This window comes from Lynx rufus, unplaced genomic scaffold (assembly GCF_022079265.1).
Source record: "Lynx rufus isolate CCGP_SWC_20201006 ecotype Redwood Valley unplaced genomic scaffold, mLynRuf1.p SCAF_20, whole genome shotgun sequence".
Lineage (NCBI taxonomy): Eukaryota > Metazoa > Chordata > Mammalia > Carnivora > Felidae > Lynx > Lynx rufus.
The window spans coordinates 26,004,420-26,029,779 of record NW_025814835.1 but is presented as its reverse complement, the minus strand read 5'-3'; the positions used below and the strand labels follow the sequence as shown (position 1 = coordinate 26,029,779).

Genomic DNA, 25,360 nt, shown 5'->3' with positions numbered 1-25,360 from the left:
TGAGCGAGGGGGTTGACCTTTCGGTAGCCAACTGCGTGGGGTAGTAAGTAGAGAGAAAACTTGGAAGTAGAGGGAAGTTTGGGGACATTCCTCCCAGAATAGCTTTAAAAATAGGACAGCTTTACAAGCCACGTAGGATGATTGAAAGCAGGTGGGATTGGAGCAGATGCCCTCTGGAGATGCCTGTCAGACCCGGAGTTTGTCGAATTCTGTAGGTTTTCCTGATTGTTCAGCAAATCTCAGAATGCTGCTTAGGACATTCCTTCCCCCAGGCCCATTGCGCATACTGCCTTGGCGTCAGTGTGTGGCAGAGAAAGCCCATGAACATCTGGGAGGGAAGGAGGGAGGGAAGGAGGGATGGTACACAGATGGATGGAGTGTTGCAGACTCCAGATTAGCGGGCTGGGGTTCTACACGGGCTCTATGACAAAGCGCAGAAATCACAAGCAGGCAGTCTTGTCTTCACTTCCTGTGTTGGCTTTATCTAATGTTACTTTCATATTAGGACGAGGCCGTGTTTTGGACGCAGGTGGCATTATCTTGGCCAGGGATTTTGATCCTCAGCTGTCACGATTACCTTCTCCTCGAAAGATGGTGTGACCTGTCGGTGGGCTTTAGCTTCTCCCCCAGCCTCTCCCCATCTCTCCATGGTCGTCGGCTCCCATACAGACAGCTTCCTGAGGGTATGATGACCCTAGTCAGGGCTGTTCTAAGGGAGTCCCCAAATTCAAGGAAGTCCACAGTGAATTCTTCCATCTAATGAAAATGCTTGTCGAGGGGCAAAAGAAAAAACAAAAATCACATCTTAGTTTTATTTATTTAAACCTCTTAAAATGGCTTGTAAAGAAAGAGGGGTCTGTAGTCTCCGGACTCTTTCAGATAGGCGGGTCCTACTTTTCCCCGGGAGCTCACACACCTGGAAGGTATGACCAGACGTCCTTCCTCTGAGTCCCCAAAATGGGGTTTGGCACTGGGGTATACACCTCTTCTTTTTGGTCACTCGCTTAATGATTCAGAAACCCTGTCTCTTTGTGAAAGAGTTGAAGGTTTATGGATAATGGGATTTTCCTCCCCAGAAAGACGGAGTCCTAGCCGTCTCTGCCTTGAGCTGTTAGTCACCCACAGTGCTAAGGCAGGTGCTGTCTTTCAGGCACGAGCAGTCACGAGACCTGTATGTTTAGGGCAGAGGGGGAACACCCCCCTTCCGCCAGCCCCAAGAGACCAATTTTTAAAATGGCAAACATTTTCACTGTTCTGCTTTTTTTTTTTTTATTATTTAAGTTTTTATTTAAGTTTTTTAAATTCAGTGAGGGTCTCTGCACAGAAAGAGGGGACTAGCTGGAGTTGGTTAGAGCAGAAAGCAGCTTATCAACATGGACAGTATTAAAAGGAAGAGACCAGGGGGCGCCTGGGTGGCTCATTCGGCTGAGCGTCTGACTTCGGCTCAGGTCATGATCTCCGGTTTGTGAGTTCGAGCCCCGCTGAGTTCGAGCCTGTGAGTTCGGGCTCTGTGCTGACAGCTCAGAGCCGGGAGCCTGCTTCGGATTCTATGTCTCCCTCTCTGTCTCTGCCCCTCCCCTACTCACGCTCTGTCTCTCCCTCTCTCAAAAATAAACATTAAAAAAATTTTTTATAATAAATACAAATAAATAAAAGGAAGAGACCATCTTAACTTCAGTAGATGCCCCCCACACTCTGAACCACACACTGCACCTGCAGCCTCCCCAAAGCTGACTAGGGGAGAAGGATTTGGAACAGGCTTGCCTCTTTTTTTTTTTTTTTTAATGTTTATTTATTCTTGAGAGAGAGAGAATATGCGCTCAAGTAAGGGAAGGGGCAGAGAGAGAGAGGGGGACAGAGGATCCAAAGCAGGCTCCACGGTGACAACCGAGAGCCCGATGTGGGGCTCGTACTCACAAACTGAGATATCATGACCTGCGCCGAAGTGGGAGGCTCAACCGACTGAGCCACCCAGGAGCCCCCAGGCTTGCCTCTTTTATGTGCTTGTGGCTTCTGAAATATTTGTGAGCACGCTCCTCCCTTACACTCCTCAAACGGGAATGGTTCCCCCCCATCCCACTGCTTAAGTCTGTGTCGGAAACCTGCAGTGTCCTTTGGGCCATCCCGAACACGGCTCGAGCCTTTTCTCTGACGGCTAGAGTCAGACGTGCCCAGCCCAGGGCCAAAAAGCCGTGTCAGCAGACTCTGCACCAACAGCCTTCCCTGCCCGAGTCCGCAGTACCCTTATCAAAGTCCCCCGTGGACTCCCAAGGCCTCCTGTGATGGGCCACCCTGATGATTTCCCGTAGTGCTGCCCCTTGAGGAGTATCTGAACTACCCTTAATTTTCCTCTCTTCAAACCCCACCTGTCTTGAGTCCTGTTTTTCATATAAAGGGGAAGTTTCTGATCAGCTAAATTGTGCCAACGTGATTTGTAGTTGATATTTTACCTGTGGTTTGACCGGGGGGGGGGGGGGGGGCGTGTTTCTGGAGAAACAGTGCCTTCTCCTAAAGGTGTGGTGCTAATGGGGCGACGTCAGGCACTGGGGCGTGCCGCTGGGGGCGCTCTAGGGCAGGGGGGGAGCCTCTGGGATAATTCCACTGAGGCCTGCAGCCAGCCTCTCCCCTATGGGACAGGAATCAAGCGTTGGGATCTCGCGGTATCTGTGAGAGGTGGTAGGGCTCCTCGTATGAACCTGTTCTCCAGATGGGGCTCAGCAAGGCCAGGAGCCCTGCCCAGACTCCCAGAGTGCCCTCTGGGCTCCCGTTGGATGTTTGCCAAGGAAGCGGTGCCTTCCGTGCTGGGCAGAGCTGGCGGCATGGGAGGGGAGACAGACCACCCCTTCCAGGTCTTCAGTTCCTCTCACTCAGTCAGAACATCACCTGTCACCCGGGGAACACTTCCTCCGCCTGCAGCAGAGCCGGTGCCACCAAGGGGCCGGCGGGCGGGTGGGGAAGTGCCAGACGCGATGGGTACCTCCAGCTTCCTGCCCTTTCTTTCCACAGACCTGTGAGCGAGCTGACGTTATTTTTATCTGGGGACACTGGCGTGGGAGGTATTTGTCAGTATCATCTGCCGAATGCGGTTTCATTATCTGTTGTCCAAGGTACCCCCAAATAAGTCGTGCTAAGTGTGCTAAGCTGTTCACATTTAAAAATATAGCCAGACTGATGAAAGATAATTTGCTCATGGGGCTGACATCACAACCTAAGCACAGAGCTGTTAGTTCCAGAGCCCAAGCTTTATTTTTACCCTTCTGGGCTTTTGGGTCATCACACATCAGGGCTCAAGCTTTCTTTAAAATCCTCATTCTGTGTCTGTAATCCACAAGAAGGAAAACGGCCCACAGTGTATGGACTGGACACAGGGGCAGGCTGTATATACTCATACTGGGTGTGTGCCGAGTCAGTGTGCGTTCCAGTCTGAGTCCAGTGAGGTGGCGGCCTGGTGGGCAGGTGTGTGACAGGTGCCGGCCCCAGGAGGTTTCTAAAGACAGTTTCGGGAGTGTCCCCTAATAGGCCTTGGTAGAGCCCCTCGCTGCGTTGTTCCCCAGCGTTTTTCCGGTGCCTCTGAGTCTTGCCATGTCCTAAAAAGTTGCCCCGTGGGGTATAGGACTGTGTAGAGTTTTCACTTGAGGCAGTAGCTCTCAGCTGGGGGGTGAGTTTGCCTCCAGCATGTATTTGAAAACCGCTGGAGATAGTTTTTGTCTCCACTACTCGGGGTGCAGGTCTGGAGCCTCGATTGGCATCGAGTGAGTAGAGGACTACAGTGCGCAGGACAGCGCCCCACAGAAAGGAATAATCCAGCCCAAAATGTCTAGAATACCGAGCCAGGTCAGCAGGACCACAGGTGGGGAGGCGATCGGTGCCAGTTGGCAGCCGTTGGACATGTGGAACAATTCAGGAAGGTCTCAATTCACCTTATGCAAGGCCAGGACCTAGCTGGACGTTAAGGGGCTGATGAGCCAAGTGTGATTCCCACCCCTCAAGGCCAGCCACCCAGTTTTGTAGAGTACTTTCAGTTCTCCAGGGGATTTTGTATCGATTACGTCCCTCATTTAGTCTTCACCACCACTCGTGGATCTGATGGGACAAGTATCATCAGCCCCATTTTGTGGATGACCAAACTGAGGCCCAGTGAGGTGAATAACTTGCCCAAGGTCACCTAGCCCCAGAGAGGCAGATCTTCTGGTCTTTCTGCTAGATCATCTCTTAGTAAGGTTAACACACCCTCTTCTAATTTCAGAGCTCCTTTTTCTCTCTTGGCTCCTGTTGGACTCCATATTGATGAGGAATCATCCCTTTCTTCCTTCTAAATGTGAGCAGAAACTTGAATAAGGACAGGATGAGCTTCCCATCCTAGCATCTACCTTTCTTCTTAGGAAACTTCCCTTTACAATCCCATCTAGAATACAACCCATCCTGTATTCATGCCTTCTCTGATCTTTTGCCAAGCTCAGATCTAAGACAGAAGTTACCTACCGGTAGAGCGGGCAAGAGATCACCCCCCTCTGCCTTAACAACGTCCTCTCCCTGGGACTGAGATGCCTCAGAGGCCCCCATTCATTTATTCAGTTACTCTGTAAATACTTGCTAAAAGCCTATTACCTGGCCGCTGGATGTATATTGGGGAATAAAACAATTCCGCTGCCCTAACGGTGCTTGTGGCCCCAGTAGGGGAGGCAGTCACTGGGCACATAAACCAGCAGGTGTATAATTCTCAATTGTGTTATGTGCCATGATGAAGAGCAAATGATATAGTGATGGGGCAGTAAGCAGAGTAGAGGATTTACTTAGAGAAGACAGGAGGCCTCTGGGAGGAGAGAACAACAAGGCCAACAGTTGCAGGATGAGTATGTGGGTGAGCTTCTCAAGGGCCAGAGTGTCCCCAGTCCTGGTGAGAGAAGCTCGGCGGGGTGGGGTGGGGGCACCTTGGTATGCATGGAGACAGGATGGATTTTTCTTCTCCAACTCTTCCAGTATTTCACAGTTAACACACCCTTCAGCAGAAATATCTTGAAGGCCTCCCCTCAAGTGAAGTCATCAACAGTCTCCAAACTGCTGTTTTATACCCAGCTCTACTCTCTGCCGGTTATGTGAGGAAGGAGGAAGACACCAAAAGGCTTCCCGTCTAGCCAAGGAAATAAAGTATCACATGAGACTTGTGTTAGCCAGCGCGTCAGCTCCCAGTGGGATGCTTCCCACCCCTGCGCCTCCTCTGGCTCAGTAACCTGATGTCAGTACCACCCACAGTTCCTCCTCTGCACAGATGCCATCACCCATGCCTGGCTCTAACTCCCACCACACACAGGTCAAGGAGCGGGAGGTCAGACAGGCTATCCCATCACACCTGGCATGGATATTCTTGGGGCCTAACTTGGGAAGGCCAAGGAAACAAGAGCAAAGAGGGGACAAACATCCATTGAGTATCCCCCTCGGCCAGGCAGTTTTCACTCTCATTCTGTCTAGCCCTGTTACCCTTTCCCATGTGGGAGTGTGAGGCTGTGGGAGGTCTTGGGGCTTACCCAGGTCCAAGGGCTGGATGGGAGTCCGATCATCCAGGCCACTTTGGCTTTTGAGCCCCTTGTGTGTACTCTCGACTTCGGGCAAATCCTCAACCATGTGAAACAGATCTAGGAGAGGGCCTCTGCCTGGCACCGAGGCTCTCGGAGTCTGCCCACCCGACCACCGGTCATCCACCCTGACCGGGGACTCAAGCCTCCTCGGAACAACATAAGGGCCCATCTAGTCTGTGGCCTGGAGCTCACGGCTCATCAAGAGGGCCTGAGTGCTTCCTTCAGGGACACCCCCACCCCCGCAGCACTGAGCACAGAGCAGACATCAAGCCCGCGTGGTTCCAAACGCAACGGCACGTTGCAATAGAGGGACGCGTTCAGACAGAGCCTGATGCAAACAGCTTCCATCCACCTCTTTGCAGAAAATAGCAAGCATGACCATCCCTTCCACATCCATATCCCCATATGGTCTTTATAATCGGGGCAGGAGCCAGGATCCCCATTTCACGAGTGCAAATTGTGGCCTTCCGTGAGCCCTCTGCACCTTGTGTCCTCCTCCATCCCAGCTCCCCTCCAGGAACCCCACCCCTAGTCGTAGTTGCTTCACTGTTGTCCAATAAACACTTCGGGATGCAGCTTGATAAAAGATGTGTGCACCCCATCCCAGCTTCCCTGAGGGATAATGCCCCATAAATGTTAGTGTGACTTTTGAAGACTTCGTCTGTGGCAAAGTTCAAAGTCGAGGGTGGATTTGGGCTTCAGGCTGAGTCATTCTGGAATCCCCATTAAAGGCCAAATCTTTGCGTGAGCATTTCAAGGGGTTTTCTCAAATTCTATAAATAGTTTAATAACGCCTGTGTAATTATCTATTTTTATCGCCAGGCTTCCAGACAGTTTCAGAAGTGATGGGGCTGCTCCCTGAAAGTAGGATTTCATGTCTTCAGTTTCATTACCGCTTCCAGAGCACAGCCTGCGGGCCTGGCCCCGAGCAGTGGGATCCCAGACAGCACTTCTGCCTGCCAGAGGTGACCCGACTTTTGTGGGAGCATCTGGTCCAGGCAGAAACTCTAGGACCAGACCCTGGAAATCCCCGAAAGCTGGAAAAGCTGGGTTCTAGCCCCAGCTCCCACTTTCCTCACACAGAAAACCCCAGCCAGGGTACTTGTCTCCTGTATGCCTTGTTCCTAAAATCGTGTCATGTGGGCATCATAACTCTTTTTTAGCGGGGAGGGTTCTCACCTTTTCCCTAGGGTTTTCACATCCATTTCATCACTCTGTCATCCTCCTGACCCAGTGCAGGTCGTTTAGTCTCTTTCCACTCTATGCCTGATGGGGAATCAGGCACAGACAGTGATTGCCCCAGTAACTGCACAGCAACTTGCCCAAATAGACTTGTGGCGTTTTTATTTTGCAGACTTGTGGCCTTTTATTTGCTCCCGGAGCTGAGGCCATAGCGTGCACGCCCCCTCCCTCCCCACAGAGAGCTCTGCATGGTGGGTAAGACCTCCCTAAGCTGGGGCAGACCCTGGTGACCCTATGTGCCTCCAAGGCCACGGCCACTCTCTGGGCAGGGTGGCAGCCAGGCAGAGAGGAATGTCAATTCTGCAGAGCTGAGGGCTGGGCCCTCTCATCTGGGGGCACCCGCAGGGAAAGGCAGGGCAGAGGCAGGCAGCTGCCCTGTCCACAGGTGAGCCTTTTTGGACAGGACGCCTCTGGGGAAGGAAGAGCACCAGAAGCCAAATCAGGGACCCGGGTTCCAGCCCAACGAGCCTCAGAAGTGTGAGATGCTGTGTGAAGTAACACTTGTAGAAGTGCCCTGAAAAGAAAAGTGCCACGTGAATAGATGGTGGGCCTCTGACCCCCAAATCAGGCTGGCAGCCAGGGTACCTCCCACGTGGTCTACTGGCTGGTTACTGAGGGCTGCCCCGGGAGACTTCGGTGCTCCGGTTCACCTGTACCTTGCAAATTGTACCTGTGAGTGTCTTCCGAGGCTCCATGAGTCCTATGACACTCTGCTCGCCCCCACCGGTACTCCTGTCTGTCAAACAGTCCAGCCCTCTCTTCCTCCTCAGGCCGAAAGCAAAACTTCCAGCCTCTTCTGAGGGCTTTTCAAGGCCACAGCCACAGCAGGTGCTGGCTCCCCCTCGCCTGATAATGAGGCTTCACGCCTGCCTAAGTGTGAGACAGAATTCCCACTGAATCAGCCCGACTTCTCAGCTTCTCCCCACTGCACCCCAGTGCTGCTGCTGCTCCCGCCCCCCCTCATACAGATCAGCAGAGCTGAGCCAACCTGACCTGATTTTGCCAAGCCAGAGATATTCTAGGTGCTCGCACCCTGGGAGGCTTGGAGAATGTCTCCAGAAGGTTCTAGATTCAACTGGAAGTGGCTGATGGCTGTTCCCAGCCACAGTGCCGTCCATGAACCATCAGTGATGGAGAGTGTCTCCGGTGATTTTTTTTTTTTATTAGTAATAATTGGAGGGCTGGGATTGGGGGAACGATTTTCATTTCCACTGATTCAAGCAGATTCAAGATCATCCAATAATGTTATTCTCTCTTCATCCTTTTGAGTGGGACTCAAAGGGCTATAGTACCCACCAACAGGCAGGGCATTTGACATGATGCTCAGGAGAGTTTCAGGCATGTGCGAAAGCCACAGTGATGGTCCCAGACCCAGATCTGTGTTTGCAGTGGGGAGCTGTTTCCTCTATCTGTGGTCTGGGGACCAGTCGTAGCGCCCCAGCTGCCCAGCTACGAAATTGGCAACATGGGTCTGGCAGATCAGGGAGCCCCATGTCCATGTCCGCAGTGATTGGGCTGAGGGATGGTCATGTGACAAGCAGGGCCAATCAGAATCTGTCCCTGAGATTTGTGGTTTGGACAGTAGGACACAGGGAGGTCTGTCTTCCTTCCGCTCACAAGCCATTATGATAGAGATTGGGAGCTACTGACCGCCATCTCTCCCCGTCGCAAAGGGAGACCCTGGCAGGAGAGAAGGTGGTTAATATGCACAAAACCAAGACAGGCAGAGGCAAGAGCGGGAGGGCCAGCTCTGGCATCATTGCGTGAGCCCCGTGGATCGGCTGTGTCCTTGGACCCCACCCCTCCCGTTAGCCAGTTGAGGCCGTGTGCAGGTTTGGGAGGGTTTCTGTCACTCCCAGCTGAGATCACTACCCAACAGTGCACAGCAGAGTGAAGCAGTGGAGAGTGAGAGTGACCAGGGCTTTGGCATCATGTGGGTGGGTGTCTGGTCCGCGGGCCAGGCAAGTCAGGGATACTCAGTGAGAAGTCCCGCCTGGAGTGGGAAAGGACATGCCCGGAGCCAAGGAGCAGTGCAGGGCCCAGCAGATATCAGAACTCCAGGCAAGCAACCAGTCGTGGGGGGAAAGGCTGCAGCTCTGTGCTCACACTGGCCTCCGGGCCACCTTCTCCCTCCAGACAAGATGGGGAGCCACAGCAGACTCAGGCCCGAGCCTGAGTGACCTATGGGTCAGAGTCTCACTGTTGCAGAGCTGAGGTACTACTGAGTGAATCCCCAGTGCCAGGCCTCAGCGCCTAACAAGACCGAGTCAAGACTAGCAGCCGTGGCCACAGTGTGGCCGTGATGGCCAGCTGTGGGTGAAGCCTGGTGAGCATGCCTCTCGGCCGGGGCTGCACCCACAGCCTGCCAGAAGGATGGGGGGCAGCCAGGTCCGGGGCCAGCTTTGGTGGACAGAATGACTCAGGATGCGATGACCAAGAGGTCTCTCCGCCACTTGTTAAACACCTACTGTGCGCCAGATACACCACACGCGTCACTCTTTGAAGCCAAGAAGGTCTCTCTGACCCAGTCGGAGGGACACCAAGCCCTGGGTGATCCTTCCATGATCCTGCCCCAAGTGGGTGTGTGAGAGGCAGGGTGTGTGGGCTGCTGGAGGAAGCCTGGCCAAGACAAAGATGCCTACCAGATAGCCCTTCCTCCCTTCTCCTCCCCTGACCCTGGCGCTGTGCTGGAGGCATGCCCACCCAGCCTCAGCCCATTCTCCTTACCGACCCGGCCCGGCCATGTGCCCTGATGCCTGGCCCCCAGTGCCATTCCGTCCTGCCCGGAGCCCAGGGATCCACTGTTCAATCACAGAAGGTGGGCCTGTTTTTACAGCCATCACTTCTTCTGGTACGAAGCCACTGAAACCAACCTGAGGTGGCTTAATTTCCCTGAATCCCTTTTCATAAGGTTGCAGAGGGGTCTCGTGGAGCCCGGAGGCCCCAGCCCAGAAAAGGACAGGAAATGGCACATCCAGGATTCTCTGTCTCAGGCCACGGGAGATTGACCTAGCTAGGCTCTAGTTTCCTCTCCGGACCAGCTCTGGGCTTGGGAATTCCCCTGCCTCTGGGGGGACTGCTACTTTAGAGAGGGAGTCGGCAGCAGGGGCGCCTCCCTGAGTGGCTGACACTGAAGCAGAAGCCTGAAGGAAGTGACAGCCTGCACCGAATAAAAATAGAGCACCTCCTAGTCGAAAATGACTTTTCGTCTTTCCAATATAAAGAATTCCATCAAATACTCTCTTTGAGCCCTCCAGCCAGTGGCCGAGGAGAAGGGCTGAGACCCACTCACTGCCGCTGGCTGTCACCAGCTCCTCAATGCCTGTCCCTCCCACGTCTCATCCCAGCCTCTCCAGGAAAAAGAAACTTCCTGCCAGAAGTAAATAAGAGTGCACTTTCTCCTCCCCGCTGGGGAGATGGCAGCCCCAGCCACCTCTCTGCCCAGAAACCAACCGGAGTCACTGGGGGTGGAGAGTGTGCATGGGCACATTTCCCCGGGTCGTTTGTTTTCAAAGAAGGAGAAGGGAATGATGGTGAGTTTGCAGGGAGCGGTGGGGCCGCCCGTGGACTTCAGGAAGTGTCCGAATACACTGTGATCCTTATGCCTTACCCCTCCCCTCGCTCAGGACGGCATCTCCCCAGTGCCGTGGCTGCGTGGGGGCAGGGGTGTCTCCCCCCTGTGCCTGTACGCAGCTGTTTTTGGCTTGACCACAGGACTCTATCATGCCAGAGTTCATGTGGTTATCCAGAGCGGGGAAGAATTTCCCAGAATGCCTTGAGAAACCTGAGACACTGAATGGCTTTCAGGGCTTATTGATGTGGCCGGTGCAGGAAATAGCAGTACGTCAATAAATAGTTTTAGGCAGGAAACAGGGCTTAAATGGTAGCCTTAAAGTTTGGGGAAAGGCACTAGGGGTTGCTGGGAGGGAGCCTGCCAGGCAGATGAGAACCTGGAGCCAAATACCAGACTTTGAAATGGCTGCCACCAATCTGAGGCCCCTTGCTGGTTCTGGATGCAAGAGGCCGATGTTGAAGGCAGAGCTGAGACCCAGGGGACGGCCGATTTCGGTTGGCAGAAAAGAGCTCCTTGTTTCAGAGGAAAAGCCGGCAGCCGACAACATGTGTGCCCAGAGAAGACACGCAGCTGGGTTTCGGTGGCCTCTGAGCTGGGCATGTTCACAACGCATTTCCCCACCCTTCCAGTGAGAGTCAACGCTAGCTTGTAGAACGCTCCAGGAGTTCCGCTGTCCTCGTCAAAAAAAATCAAGGGAAAGGGTCACAACCTGCCAATTTCTTCCTAAGGAGCTGCTTTTCTGATTATAAAACAAAACGTTCACAGAAAAATAGAAACATTCAGGAAGTAATAAAAAGTAAAAAACAAAGGTCATCCATAAATCCACTATTGAGAAACAACGACTGTTACACCTTGGATATTTGTCATCTTTTTCCTTTCAAAGAAAATTTCACGGGGGCGCCTGGGTGGCTCAGTCAGTTGAGCATCTGACGCTTGATTTCGGCTCAGGTCATGATCTTCACGGTTCGTGGGTTCGAGCCCAGCATCGGGCTCCACGCTGACGGCACTGAGCCGGCTCTCTCTTCCTCTCTCTCTCTGCCCCTCTCCCTACTCACACTCTCTCTCTTTCTCCCTCTCTCAAAATAAATAAAAATGTTTTTAAAAAATTTGTGGATGCGATTACATGCAATTACATGCAATTATGCTTTCGGTTTTTTCACTTAACGTGATATAGCCATTTTCCCATGGTGTTATAAACTTCTCATAAACATAATTTTTAATGGGTGCAAGGATTATCGCTTACTTAATCATTCTCCTATTGTTGGATACTTAGGTTGTTGAATTTTTGTCTTGTTAAGCTTATTTTTCCTGTTACTATTAATACTGCCTTATGATAATTATCCCCAAGTGCAATCACTAAATCAAACAATAAGAACACTTTGAAGGCTTATTTTAAGATCTTTTTAGGAACGTATAACCAATTTACACGGCACGCATACGAATGTCTATCTCACCGCATCCTCACCAGCACTGACAATTACCGGTTTTTAATTTATTAATATAGAAGGTAGAAAAAAATGGTTCTTTCATTAATTTGATTGCTACTGAGACTTAATTAGTTTGTTTCTATTTATTTATCAGCAATTTATGTTTTCATATGTGAATTATCTTTTAATGGCCTTTTCCCATTCGTCCATGAGGGATTTAGTACTTGTGTTACAAATTTGATCAAGGTGTTTATAGACTGACTGTTGCCCTGTGTCACATTTATTACAGACTTTTTTCCCAGACTATTAATTGCCTTCTAAGTGTGTTTGTAATATTTTGATGTATTCCTTTGTTGTGTTAATGTGGAAAGCCCTTCTCCATCCAGAAATTTTATTCTCGATCTAATTTTCTTCAAATTCATGTGGTTTGTCTCTCTCTCTTTTTTTTTTTTTTTTCCTTGAAGGTTTACCTCTTTATTCCATCTGGTATTCATTTTAGGGCCCAGTGTGAAGGGAGACTCTAAAGTATTATCCCCCCCAACTCCCAACAGTACCGCTGTACCTGTACTGTTGCCTGAGTGACTAATGCTCCCTTTGCCACTGATTTGTGGTCCTCTGGGGACCATGTGATAAATCCTTATGGATACCAAATCTGTTTCTAGGCTATGTGATCTAACTATCCATTCTTACTTATGTCAGTTCCACACCCTTTCGAATTAAAGCTTTAGGATAGGTGAAAAACCGTATGACTCTTTGCAATTTTGATTGTTCTGATTTTAGCTTTTCTCCTGTACTCTTTCAAATTACTTTTAGGATTATTGTTTTAAGCCCTTGTCCCTCCAAAGAGTTCCCATTGGAATATGGAGTACAAACCGAAGTTACGCTTGTAAATTATTTCACAAGGAATCACCATCTTTATAATGCTATCTACCCATTAAGGAATATTGTGTGTTTCTTCATTTGTTGAAGACTGTCTGGAATCTCTCAGTTTGGTTTTGCAATTTTCTTCTTAGAAATTTTGCACATTTCTAAATAATGTTAGTTAAGTATTTTTGTTGCTTTAAAAAAGGAGCTTTTGTGCACTAAAATATCTCACTGGTTAATCTTATTTTAAAAAGCTGTTGATTTTTGTTTATTAATTTTGGGTCTAAATACTCTTATTAATTAATTAGTGGCTAAACTGTCTTCTTAATTCGAATCTTTATTAGAGGGTTCTCCTGGGTTTTTCATACACATAACCACATCAAATCATTTTATCTCCTTCCAAGGGTCATGGACGTTGCTGCAATTTTTTAATTAGGCCTATTGATGTAATATATTATGTTGATAGATTTCCTAATACTAAATCGTCCTTGCCTTTCCGGCATAAAATCTACTTGGTTATAACGATCTATTTACTAGCATTTCATTTAGGACTTTCACATCAACTCACATCGGAGAGATAAGCCCATAGACTTGCTTGCTTGTAATATACTATCATGAGATTTGGGTAACAGGAAACTGGAAAAACTTATCTTTTTATGTTCTAGATCAGTCAACATAGCAGAGCAGCTATCTAATTTTTTGAAAATTTGAATCAACTTACCTATAAAAACCATAAGTTTAGAGACCTCCAAATTCAGAACTTTTCATTTTGTTCCATGATTTTTATCTTTTCTGACCTTTTTATTGATTTTTTTTAAGTAAAGTGTGGTTATATTAATTTTTTTAACATCGCCTGTTTTATCATTTTCCCCCAAATCATCAACACAGCGTTGTAAATAGCTTTTATTACATTTTTATCTACTATATATCTTTTTTAATATTTTGGTTGTATTTCTGCTTTATTTCTGTTTCTTCTTTCTTGATTTTACATAATTTCCTTTCTCTGTTTTCTAATTAATTAGTTTGGGGCTTTATCTCTATTATGTCCTTTCATATATTTCCTTAGTTACTAGAGCCTTGTTAATAAAAGCTTATTTACTTTGAGAGAGACAGAGAGAGGAGGGAGAGGAGGGGCAGAGAGAGAGAGAGAGAGAGAGAGAGAGAATCCCAAGCAGCCTCCATGCTTCAGCACAGAGCCCAACGTGGCGTTTGATCCCATAAACCATGAGGTCATGACCTGAGCCAAAGTCAAGAATCAGACAGCTTAACCGACTGGGCCATCCAGGAGCCTCCTCCACATGTGTGATTTCGAATTTAATAACATATTTCACCCAGTATATCCAAAATTTCAACATGTAGTTGATATTTTTTTAAATATGAGACATTTACATTCTTTGATACTAAGTCTTTAACAACTCCCCTCTATTTTACACTTACAGCACATCTCAGTTTGTATGACCACATTTCAAGCACTCAGTAGTCCTATGTCACGAGTGGCTACCATACTGGACAGAATAGGTTTGGATGATGTATTTGCTTCCTCTTTTTAATAGCCCAAATAGTTAAGACTATAAACTTACCTTTCATTATAGCTTTGACCCCATCCCGCAAGTGTTTATAACTCTCTATTTCCTAATCTATTATCATATATTTGATGATCTCTTCATTCCATCTTTCTTTAGGAGACTATTTTTAAACACCCAAGTAATTGGCTGTTCTTTTATCGCTCTTAATTCTTGGCCCAAATAGAATTTCTGTGCTTGGAAATTTGTAGTGAATCACAACTTACATGAGGCTAGTTTCCCTTTAGTCTTATTAATTACATTATTGAAACCATCTAAGTGATTGAATTTTGTCCATTAGCCGTGGAATACCAGTGGTTTCGTTTCCAAATACTGTTCTTCTTTTTTTTCTTATGTTTCAAGAGATTTTGTTTTATATATTTGAGTCGATGCTATGTAGTATATAATCTTTCTTGTTATCTATTATGAATGTAATTATACATATATATATATATAACCTTTTTTATTTCACTTAACTATTGTTATCTTGAAAACTACTTTGATTTTACTAGTGTTTTCATTTTATTTTTATTTTCCCACCATTATTTTTACCCATCCATTTATTTTATATATCCTGTTTTCAGTGTGGCCAATGGTTACTAGTGTTTACTTTTAATATTTGCAAAGTCATAGTTTAACTTCTATTTCTATGTTTACCGTACTTAAGGAAAACACAATAGCTTGTGAATCCTTCGGGTCTAAATTATGAAATGTGTATGCCTTACGGTCTTCTGTTCCTTTCTACCAGTATTTATCAGTCTTCAGTAATTTAATCTTAGATTATTAAATCACTACTACTATAAGATTCTTATTCAGATTTCATTTAAAGATTAGATAGCTTCTCTTTCAAGGACTGTTTCCGGCTTTTGATTCTATCTTACAACCAAAGTTATAATTACTTATTTTAACTTCATCAGTCTGTCTCCCTCGTTTCAGTTTTCACTTCTGGTCCTGCCTGCTATACTCTGATTTCCTCAAGCTGAGTCTAAATTTTGTTGGCCGGGCATGCTCTTAAGAAAGCTTTTGCATTTTTAAATTATTTTTCACTGCGGCAACAGAAAACACCACATAAGTAAAATTTACCATCTCGACCGGTTCTATGTGTGCAATTCCATCACGTTAGCTATGGTCACATTGTTGTGCAACCAGTCTCCACAACTTTTTCATCTTACGGAACTGAAACTCTAACCCATCAAGCAATTCTCCGGTCCCCTCTCTCCCCAGCCACCAGCAACCACCATTCTGTTTTCTGTTTCTGTGATTTCGACTTCTCCAGTTACCTGTGGAGGAGGAATCATACGGTATTTGTCATTTTGTGGCTTGCATATTTCAGTTAGCATAATGTCCTCCAAGTTCACCTGTGTTGTAGCACATGTCAGAATTTCCTTCCTTATTAAGCATGTAGGTAGGACTTTGAAGAACATTTGCTTAGGTAAGATGCATTTCTCCTGCTTTTGCTCGGCGCTCTGTGTGTTCTTTTCCCCCTCAAACAAACGAAGATGTTGCCTCGGTGTCTCTGAGTTTTAACATCAAATGCAGAAGTGTAAGGCCAACCACATTTTTGTTCCTTTGTAAGAAACCTAGGGCTGTTCCCCACCCCCCCCGCCACTGCGCCCCGATCAAAGCTGTTTTTAGAATTTTTCTTTTTCTTGAAATTAAAAAAGAAAATCCTCCTGCTAAGTATCAATGGTGAGGCTCCGGAACGCCGTGCGCCCCCTCCACCCGAAGAGTGTATTCTTTGACTTCTGGTTTTCAACTCAAAGTGTTTCGCTCTGCTCTCTGCATCCCATCTATTCTGGGATCCTTTTTGAAAACCTCTGTAATTCATAGGTTAGACATCCATCCACTCAGTCTTCTCCTTTTTCATTTCCTTTTCATCCATCTTCAGCTTTCTAGTTATTTTCCAAGTTTGTCTTATGTACGACTTTTTCTGCAGAACCCATCCCGTCCTTTGTTGCCTTCGGCTCACGTCCCCATGTTGCCACTGTGTTCCTCATTCCCATTCGGTTCCCCCCCCCCCCCGAACGCCGGCTCCCATCTTAACACTTCCTCTCTGCTTGGGGCTTTTAGCGAGTCGTGGTCCCTACTTGTGAACGCCCCTCCACCTGTCACAGAACCCATGCTATTGCCCTTCGGGACCTAAAAGCCCACCATGTTTTGTACTTGAATTTTAACTTTATTTATTCTTGGCACCTTGTTTTCATTTTCAAAGCCATGCATTACCATTAGGCCTTCAGGGTAGCGAGCCCCTGTTCTGCGGTGCAGGCTTTTCCCATAGAGGGCAGATTGCTTTTCTCTTCCCTTACCCTTGAATGACAGAGGCTCAGTTTGGTTCGGGGGTTAGCCGTATGGATCATCCTTGGAATTCTCGATGTCTGCTGTGGCAGCGGTCGAGTCTTCCTCTCTGTGGGTGGTTTCATGTGCACACCCCAAGTGTGATTTCCAGTATTTAGCAGGTGTTCAGATTCCTAGTGCGTTTTGCCAGCCCCAAACAGAATCCTCTCTTGGGGCCACTGATTACCAGGAGGAAACCGAGTCAAGCTGTAGTTCTTTGATCAGATGTGATCGGTTTTTTAAACTCTGGCTTCTGGTATGCACAGCCCCAAGCCTTTTCCTGACTGACAGCGCTTTGCCTGATAGTATCGCGCCTCTAAGGACACAGGGTGCCTTCGGCCCCTGAATCCCTAGTGACCAGGGCAAGAGCAGTGCTGGTAGGAGTTGCCTTGGTGTGCGGGATGGGGTGCGAAAGCAGCCACAGACTGCCTACCAGCCAGGGGCCGACGGGGAAGGGCTGAAGGCCAAGCTGCCTGCCCATCTACCCCTTGACTTTGGTCTTCTGGGAGGAGGCTAAGCTGCTCTGGGCAACAAGAGCTTCTTCATGACAGCACTTTAGTTAGTGGCGTCAACCTCCCGAGTCTGGTGAGGAGTCTGTTGGTGAACTGTTATCTTCCTTCTCAGTGTTGTGGGGATTTCTTCTTCTACGTCCGCCTGCACAGGCATTTTTCTGGGAGATGGGGAAAGGATAACTCAGGCACTGATAGAGGGCCCCGACTTGACTCCCAGGTCGGCACTTTATAAAGGCCGGGAGTTGTGGTTCTCAGCCACGGTTGCACAACGGAATCACCTGGAGGCTTTCACGGATTACCAGGGTCCTGGCCCCACCGTGGCCAGCGACACAAACCTCTCTGCAGCGGAGCCCAAACATCTGTAGCTTCCAGGTTCCTCCAGGTGACTCCAGCGTGCAACCAAGGCTGAGAGCCTTCAGGCCAGTATTTCGAGAGCAATGGTAGGGCGGAGGTTCTTACTCAGATTCCAATGCTAAGTGACCTCAATCTAGTCTTTGAACCTCTTTGTGCCTTAGTCTCTCCCATTCGAACATTAAAACACTAATGTCTGCCTCTGCTCTGACCACACAAGGATATAGTGGGACAAACACAGGCTAATGAGAATGAAATGACCTAAAGATTCATGACTTCTAGGACAGCAGTCCAGGGCCCTTTATAGGCCTAGGGTGGTGGGCAAAGTCATGTATTCATTCACAGGTACGTAAAACACCACCAGGCCGCCCCTCTGGGCTCCCTGCTCTCAGTGCAAGGCCCACTTCGGATCCTCTGTCCCCGTCTCTCTCTCTCCCTCTCTCTCTCTGCCCTTCCCCACTTGCACTCTCTCTCCCCCTCTCTCTCTCAAAAATATACAAACATTTACGGACATGTGGGTAGCTCAGTCAATTAAGCGTCCGACTTCAGCTCCGGTCACGATCTCATCGTTCGTGCGTTCGAGCCCCACGTGGGGCTCTGTGCCGACAGCTCGGAGCCTGGAGCCTGCTTCAGACTTTATCTCCCTCTCTCTCTGCCCCTTCCCCTCTGTCTCTCCCTCTTTCTCTCTCTCTCTCTCTCTCTCAAAAATAAACACTGAAAACTTTTAAAATAAAAATAAAAAGGAAGAGGAAGAAAAGCTTGGTGTCCAGAGCGGGCAGATCTGGGTTCAAATCCCAGCTCTGCCATGGGCAAATTGGATAACTTCTCTAACCTCCGTTTCACCATCTATAAAATGGGGCAATAATAGGACCTACCTCATGGGATCATTGTGATGATCGAATATGAACAGTTAGGGTACTTGACTCAGTGTCTGGTGCACGGGCAATGGCTGCTGTTGCTATTGTTTGAAACACACACACGCTTTAAACCGATCAAACTGTGAAATTATAAGCTGTGACCCAGGCTCATCAGAAGCAGAAACCGGAGTGACGTCTCTTGGAGATCTTCTCACCCAGCCCGAATTTGCCAGCCAAGGAGGCTGCGGCCCCCTCTGCCCTTTTAGGCTTCTAGATGGCACTTCCGTCACGCACAAGGCGCAGACGTGAACCACGTCTTCTGTGAGATTCTGGCAGCAAGGAGAATGTGCGGCCGAAATGAGCAAGGGGGCGGGTACTGGGCGGTGGGAACGGCCTGCCGCCCATTCTACAGCGTGTGCCGTCCCGTGTCCGTTCCTCTTGGTGGCACAGTCACCCAGATCCAGAATCTTGGTATCACCTTTGAGTCTTCCTTTTCCATCAGCCCTGCAATCCATCGCTTTGTGACTCCTTATCTTGACAATGTGCCAATCCTGTATCAGACAGCCATTGCGGCTCGACAGACACCCACAGAAATCCTAATGGCACACCTTACTGTCTTGTCTTATGTGCCTCCAAGTTGGCTGGGGGTCACCTGCTCTCGTCTAGACCTGGGTGGGGCCCTGCTTCGTGGGTCTCTCATCTTCCCTTTGGGACCATCAGACTGGCCCCCGGATGGCCTTCCCATGACAATGAGAGAAGCATGGGAGAGTAAACATCAGGCCATTTAAGGCCTGGGATCAGAACCGGCGCCCTGTCACTTCTGCTTATTCTGTTGGCCAAAGCAAGTCATATGGCCGAACCCAAAGACAAGGGGCAGGGGAGATATATTTCTGAATATAATCTAACCTACCACAGAGTCTCGTCTCACAAATGCCAGGGAGTTCAGGTTTCATGCAGCCTGCGCTTTTGCGGTGGTCTCCGTCTGGTCTCCATATCCATGCCATATTAACCTTGTAAGGAGCATAGATATGACGGTGGCCTTTCGTGACGCACACACCCCAAAACCTCCTCTGCCAACCATCACACAGAATGCAGCTCCTTGGCTGGTTTCAATTGTCCGTACTCTAGCCCCACCCTCTTTCTCAGGCCTGCCTCCTGTTTTGTCCTCTCTATGCCACCCATGCCGGACCCAGGCTGGGTTATACCTCCCTGTTTCCCAAACACCCATGTTACCCCCCCCTACATCGTTTTTCTCCCCACCAGATGCACCCCACCCCTGTCGGAATCCTAGCTTTTTCGTGGCCTTGATTTCCAATTGGAAGTGATAACTTCTGCCTCGGAGCTCCCAAAGACCTTTCACCTAGAATGACCCCCCTGTCCCCAGTGGCTTTAATACCTTAATTTTTGTATCACAGTTATGAGTGAACATGTCATTTCCTAGTCCTTAAAACGGAGCCTGGCACACAATGGGGCGATACTATTTTTAAAGAAGATAAATGAGTGCCTCTGATCTTGCTACTTGCCCTAAGCAGGCAGGGGCTGTAGCTGTCTCTAGCCCAGTGCCAGAGCCCTGACGGGCCTCAGTCACTAATGGCTAACGTGCAGGACAATATTCTGGTTACCCTCCCTCAGGTGGCGGGTATGCTTTGGAGGTTAACCAGAGGGGGTGGAATGGGCGAGGCGATGACTCTGGGAGAGGTGTCATCTCGCCTTCATCTCACCCCCCCACCTCGCCATTGGGGTCAGCGAGGCAAGGCTGACGGGCCCCCGATCTGGAAACTGAGGAAGAGGCGCTGTGGACGCAGGTCAGGGTGGCTCTGGAGTCCCCAGCAGTCACCCTCCAGCCACTGAAAGCATGGGGTTGACCAGTTGCCTCGGACTAGCCCTTAGCCGGTAGGCACTACGGCTGAGTGGGTTGACCTTGGCGAGGCTGACCCGGTCTCTTGTGCCTCCGCAGAAGGACTTCACGGTGCGGGAGGAGCTGCAGCAGCAAGACGTGGAGCGCTGGCTTGGCTTCATCACCTTCCTGTGCGAGGTGTTCGGCACCATGCGCAGCAGCACGGGCGAGCCCTTCCGCGTGCTCGTCTGCCCCATCTACACCTGCCTCAGGGAGGTAAGCGACCGGCGCCGACAACGTCACCTTGGAATGTCTGTAAGCAAAACCCGGATGCCCGGGGAAAGCTACGGGGCCCGTACCACTTACCGCGCGATCAATCACTTGGTAAAGAGAAACGTAAGTCCCCGGGCTTCTGTTTACGAAAGCCAGGCTGTAATTTACTCGGTTTGTATAAAGGGCAAGAGCCGTCCAAAGGGAAGTATTGTTAACTCAGACCTCACAATCTAGAACGCTGCCTGTAGGGAGGAGGCCTCCAGGAAGTATGAACTGAATGAGTAGATCTTTGGTCTGGATTGGTTTGCCGTTGAATTATTTGCTTCTAAATTTCACCTAAAAAAAAGAAATAAACAAGAATTGCCGAGAAGCTTTTGAGAAGCAAGAGGTCAGGGGTGGCCTTGCCCTACCAGGTACCGGTCAGGGGCGGCCTGCCCTACCACTGCAGAAGGTCACCCTGGTTACGCCCGGGGGCCAGAATTGGAAGGGACAAACACAGAAGCCGGGAGCGCCTTACGGGGCCGTTGGTGTTGTCTGGTGACAGGGTGGTGGCTCGGAACCCAGCCGTGATGGTGTGGAGGGGGACTGTATTCCAGTTGTGTTTTTGAGTTGGAACCGACGGGACCTGCTGACGTGAGATTTCGGGGAAAGGAGGAAGGGACGTGGGCTCCTGGTTCATCGGCCTGGTGGTGCCATTTTCTGGGATGGGAAGGCCTGGAAGAAAAACACAGTGGGGATGAAAACCAGGAGTCGTCTTCTTCTGTTTGGGTGACCTCGTAGTCACCAGGGAGCTGTCCCGCGGTTGCTCAGATAGAAGTGTCTGGAGATCAGGAAGCCATCGGGATCCCTGGGGACATGGACTTGAGCGTCGTGTAAAGTGACAGTGTGCACCTGGTGCTCCAGGCGGGGGACCAGAGGGGGTGACCCACGGAGTGGGGGTAGATGGAGGAGTGGCCAGGAGGCGGGAAGGCCAGCCAGGAGGGCGCGGGTCAGAGGAGGCTCCAAGGAGGGCTGAGAATGATCCCACCGGGAGCTGGTGCCAACCCGTCACATGTGCTGCCCCCTCCCACTCCCAGCAGCGGCCCTGGGACCTAGGGAGGAGCAGCCTCGGGAGCGGCGGGGGGGGGTCAATCCGACCAGCCAGAGAAGCGGCCGGGGTTTAGCAACAAGGAGGTCGGGGGCCCGTGGTGTCAGTGGGGCGAGCACGGACGCCACGTGAGGCCACGCTGCGGAGTCAGTGGAGGTGAGGACGTGCGTGCGGACAAGTCTTTGGAGAAGTGTTTCTGTGAAAGGCAACAGGGAAAGAGGAACCTGTCACCTACAGGGGAGGGGTGGCGTCCAGGGACATTTTTTGTGTTTTTGAAAGGAAGAAGATAATAGAGCAGTGTAAGAGAAAGGAAGGGGTATTTGTGAATGTCTTGGAAGCATCCACTTCTAGGGAGCAGGGTGCTCGCCCCAGGCGGTGCAGACGCTGGCTAGAGCAGAGCACGCGGACCTCCCCCGGGCACCTTAGAAACCCATCAGTCTCGTAGCCAGACATACTTCTTAACGACCGCGCCTGGTTTCACAGTTCTTTCTCAGAATCAGAAAACGGCCTCTTCCAACCGTGTGTCGTTCTCAAAGCGTCGCAAACTTCGAGAGGCCATAGCTTTGCATTTGCCATCCCTCGGGGGTGACTGGAAGGCGGCCCTCTTGGAAGCAGGATGGCCTCTTGGGGTCCTCCCACCCCTGCCTGAGTTGCCCTGTGCCCCTGGCAGCCCAGCTCAAGGCAGGGAGCAGCGCTGTTCGAGGGCAGTGACCTGGATTGCCCCGACACTTTCCCTCTGCGTGATCCGGGCACCTCCTGGTGTTGCCATCACCTGCTTCCCCGAGCAGCAGGAGGCAGGGCTACAGCCGAGCGCCGGCCCTGGCTGCCAGGACGCTTCTAACACCGCCTGAGGTAGCGCGAACTTTCGGGTGTGAGATCCGGAAGGTTCCAGGAGATCTGCGCAGAAACCGAGGAGCTTCCCCTAATGCACGCTTGTTGGGTACATGGAACCTTTCAGGACGGTGTCACAAACCCAAAAGTGCCTGCCACGCTCACGGTAAACTTGAAGAGTACATAGTTCATCTGTGGCTTTCACCGTTTTGTGAAAAGAGGAAACCGGAGCCCCGTGCTCCAAGCTGTCTGCTCGGGGCCCACGGTGAGGTGGTTCAAGAGCACCAGGCCGGGGCTCAAATCCTGCCTCTGCCGGTTTTCGGCCGTTCCATCTCAGGAGAGAGCTCACCTGCCCTGAGCCTTGGCTCCTGACCTGTAGAGCGGGATCATGCCGCTGGCCCTGAAGGGGTTTAGGGAGAAAGACACGGTGTGGAGTGGGTGCTAAGAGCACCAGGACAAGTAGGTCAGGGTGTGGAAGGAAATGCCCAAGGGACTTGTTCTTAGGCACGGTGGCTTTCAGAGAGCTGGGTGTCCTCCAGGCTGACTTAGGACTGGGCACATGCCCAATCTTAAAGGGACACAGAGGCTGAGAGCCCTGCCCAGAGGGACACAGAACCAGTCAATGCCAGGGCTGGCCTGGAGCTTCTCACCGACCAATCTAGGGCTCTTTCCAATAAATAGAGAACTTAGCTTCCCTAAAACAGGGCCTTAAGAAAAGATGGGGGCATGAAGGGGGGCCCTGTGCCTTTGCCAGCTCCCTGGAGATAGACACTTGAATTCGCAGAATCTGTTGCTGCCCCCCCTACCTTATCTGTCACACACACACACTCATACCTAGGCCTGACTGACATTCCCAAAGCAGGTTGGGCCAGCTCTAAGAAGTTTCTAGAAGCCAAAGCCACTGCTGCTGCCTCTCTCTCCGTGGAAGAGCTTAGGGTATTCCCCTGAGGCCATGCAGATGGCCGACCCCAAATCTACTGGGCCCACCCCTACCCTGGGTCCTCCCAATTCCCAGAACCACCCCAGGCCCACATTGCCGGCTGCCCACTAGACACATCCAGGTCATGCCTCAAGCCCCTCCAACAAGATGTGGCCAGAGCTCTTCCCCAAGGCCTTCCTGCACAGTCCAGGTCCTGGTGTGGGCCCAGACCCTTACTTCCTGCCCCCTCGCAGCCAGGCAGCAGCCCCAGAACTCACCCAGTTGCCTTTTCTTACAGTCATGGGCCACCCATTGTATCCCCTGCTTCTGCACACCTCCATGGCTTCTCCTCCTCCCCTTTCCTCTAGCTCCTGAATAAAACACAGACCCATGGGCCATCTTGGTGTGAAAAGTCTCATTTAGCACAAACCTAAGAGGAAGAAAATCATCACAGCCCTACCACAACCTTGGGGTCCTCAGCTCACAGAGGCCACCTTCGCTGGACCCGGGGCTCACTGACCCCCATGCCCCTTTAAGATTGAGTGTGCGCTTGGCCCCAAAGCCCCTTCAGACTGGAGGCCACCGAGGGCTCTGAGAGGCACCCTGCCCTGGAGGGAGTCCCTGGGCCTTTCCTTGCACACTCTGACCTAGTTGAATTAACTGTTCTCTCAGTTACTCAAGCTTGAGACCTTGGACTCCATCCCTGGAGTCTCTCTCTTCGTGGCCATAACACCTTTTCCCAGGCCCAGCCCAAGTCCCTTCTTCTGGGAAGTCCCCACCCCCACCCCCAGCAGAGCACAGGGACAGCTCCCAAGAACGAGGCATTGCACTCCATTCTTGAGGCTCCAGCCTTTCTGTGGTGCCTTAGTTAGTATTTTAGTATTGGGTAATTTAGTATTTAATTTATTTAGCAATTTAGTATTTAGTCATGATAACAGCACAGTGAAAGGCATTGGTCCCAAGCACATGATGCATTCTTTTCTCTTTTAACTCTGAAGATTATCATCCCCGGTTGCTAGAGAACAGAGAGGTCAGGCAGCTTGCTCCGGGCCCCACAGCAGAGTCTGCTTCGGAATCTAGGTCTGACTGCTGGAGTCTCTCTCTGCTCTTGACATTCTGCTCCTGCCTCATGAAGCACCTTTCTCTCTCCTCGGTCCCTAGCCCAGAGCCTGCTACACAGCGGAAGCCAAATAGGCCATCATGGAATTGATTCCGCTTTTGCCATAAATAACATGCGCCGATCAGATCTCTCTTTGAGGGATGGAGAAGAATCATGTTCAGTGAGCACTTTTCATTGTCTAAGCGCAAATGGCTGTGCCAAGGTGGTTTTCAAAGTGATTGAAGGGTATAATTGGTGCCTGGAAGGTGCAGGAACCTCCTTGCCCTCCTGTTTACTGCTCATGTTTGCTTCGTGAGCTCTTTCTTTCTTTGTTTTTTAACATTTTTTTTAAGTAATCTCTACACCCAGCGTGGGGCTCACACTTAAAACCCCAAGATCAAGAGTCACATGCTCTACCGACTGAGCCGGCCAGGTGCCCCTCTTTTTTAAATGTTTTTAATGTTAATGAAATGTTATTGTCATAAGAACACTTAATATGTAGCCTACCCTCTGAACAGATTCTTAAGTATACATTACAGTTATTGTTAACCTCTAGGTACAATGCCATGCAGCAGATCTCTAGAATCTATCCGTCTGGCATAACAGAAATTTTGTGCGTGGCGATTAGCAGCTCACACTCCCTTCTGCTCCCAGCCTCTGGCTTCCACCATTCTGTTCTTTGCTTCTACAAGTTTGACTATGTTAAATACCCTGTGCAAGTAGAAATATGCAGTATTTGTCCTTCTGTGACTGGCTTGTTTCACTTAGCATAATGTCTTCCGGGTTCATCCAGGCTGTCCCATACTGCCGAATTTCCTTCTTTTATAAAGTGGAATAGTACAGTGGACTCTTGAACAACGTGGGTTTGGACCCTGGGGGTCCACTTACATCCAGAGTTTTTACAGTACAGCTCTGTACATGTATTTTCTCTTTCTTAGGATTTTCTTAGTAATAGTTTCTCTCTTCTGGCTTACTTTATCGTACGAATACAGTGTATAATGCCTATAACATACAA

The 25,360-nt window shown here is 49.9% G+C and overlaps 1 protein-coding gene across 7 annotated transcripts in view; it reads left to right on the top strand.

Annotated features, from left to right (window-relative positions):
* The window catches only part of CTIF (cap binding complex dependent translation initiation factor), a 296,266-nt gene that overhangs the window by 235,648 nt on the left and 35,258 nt on the right, over positions 1–25,360 (top strand). For all 7 annotated transcript variants that reach the window (XR_006963284.1, XM_047086231.1, XM_047086233.1 and 4 more), the window contains one exon: positions 20,257–20,412. Coding sequence is in view for 6 of the 7 variants with exons in the window: in XM_047086231.1 (XP_046942187.1) it covers positions 20,257–20,412 (156 nt within the window). In the remaining variant the exon portion in view is untranslated. The remainder of the gene's footprint in view (positions 1–20,256; positions 20,413–25,360) is intronic.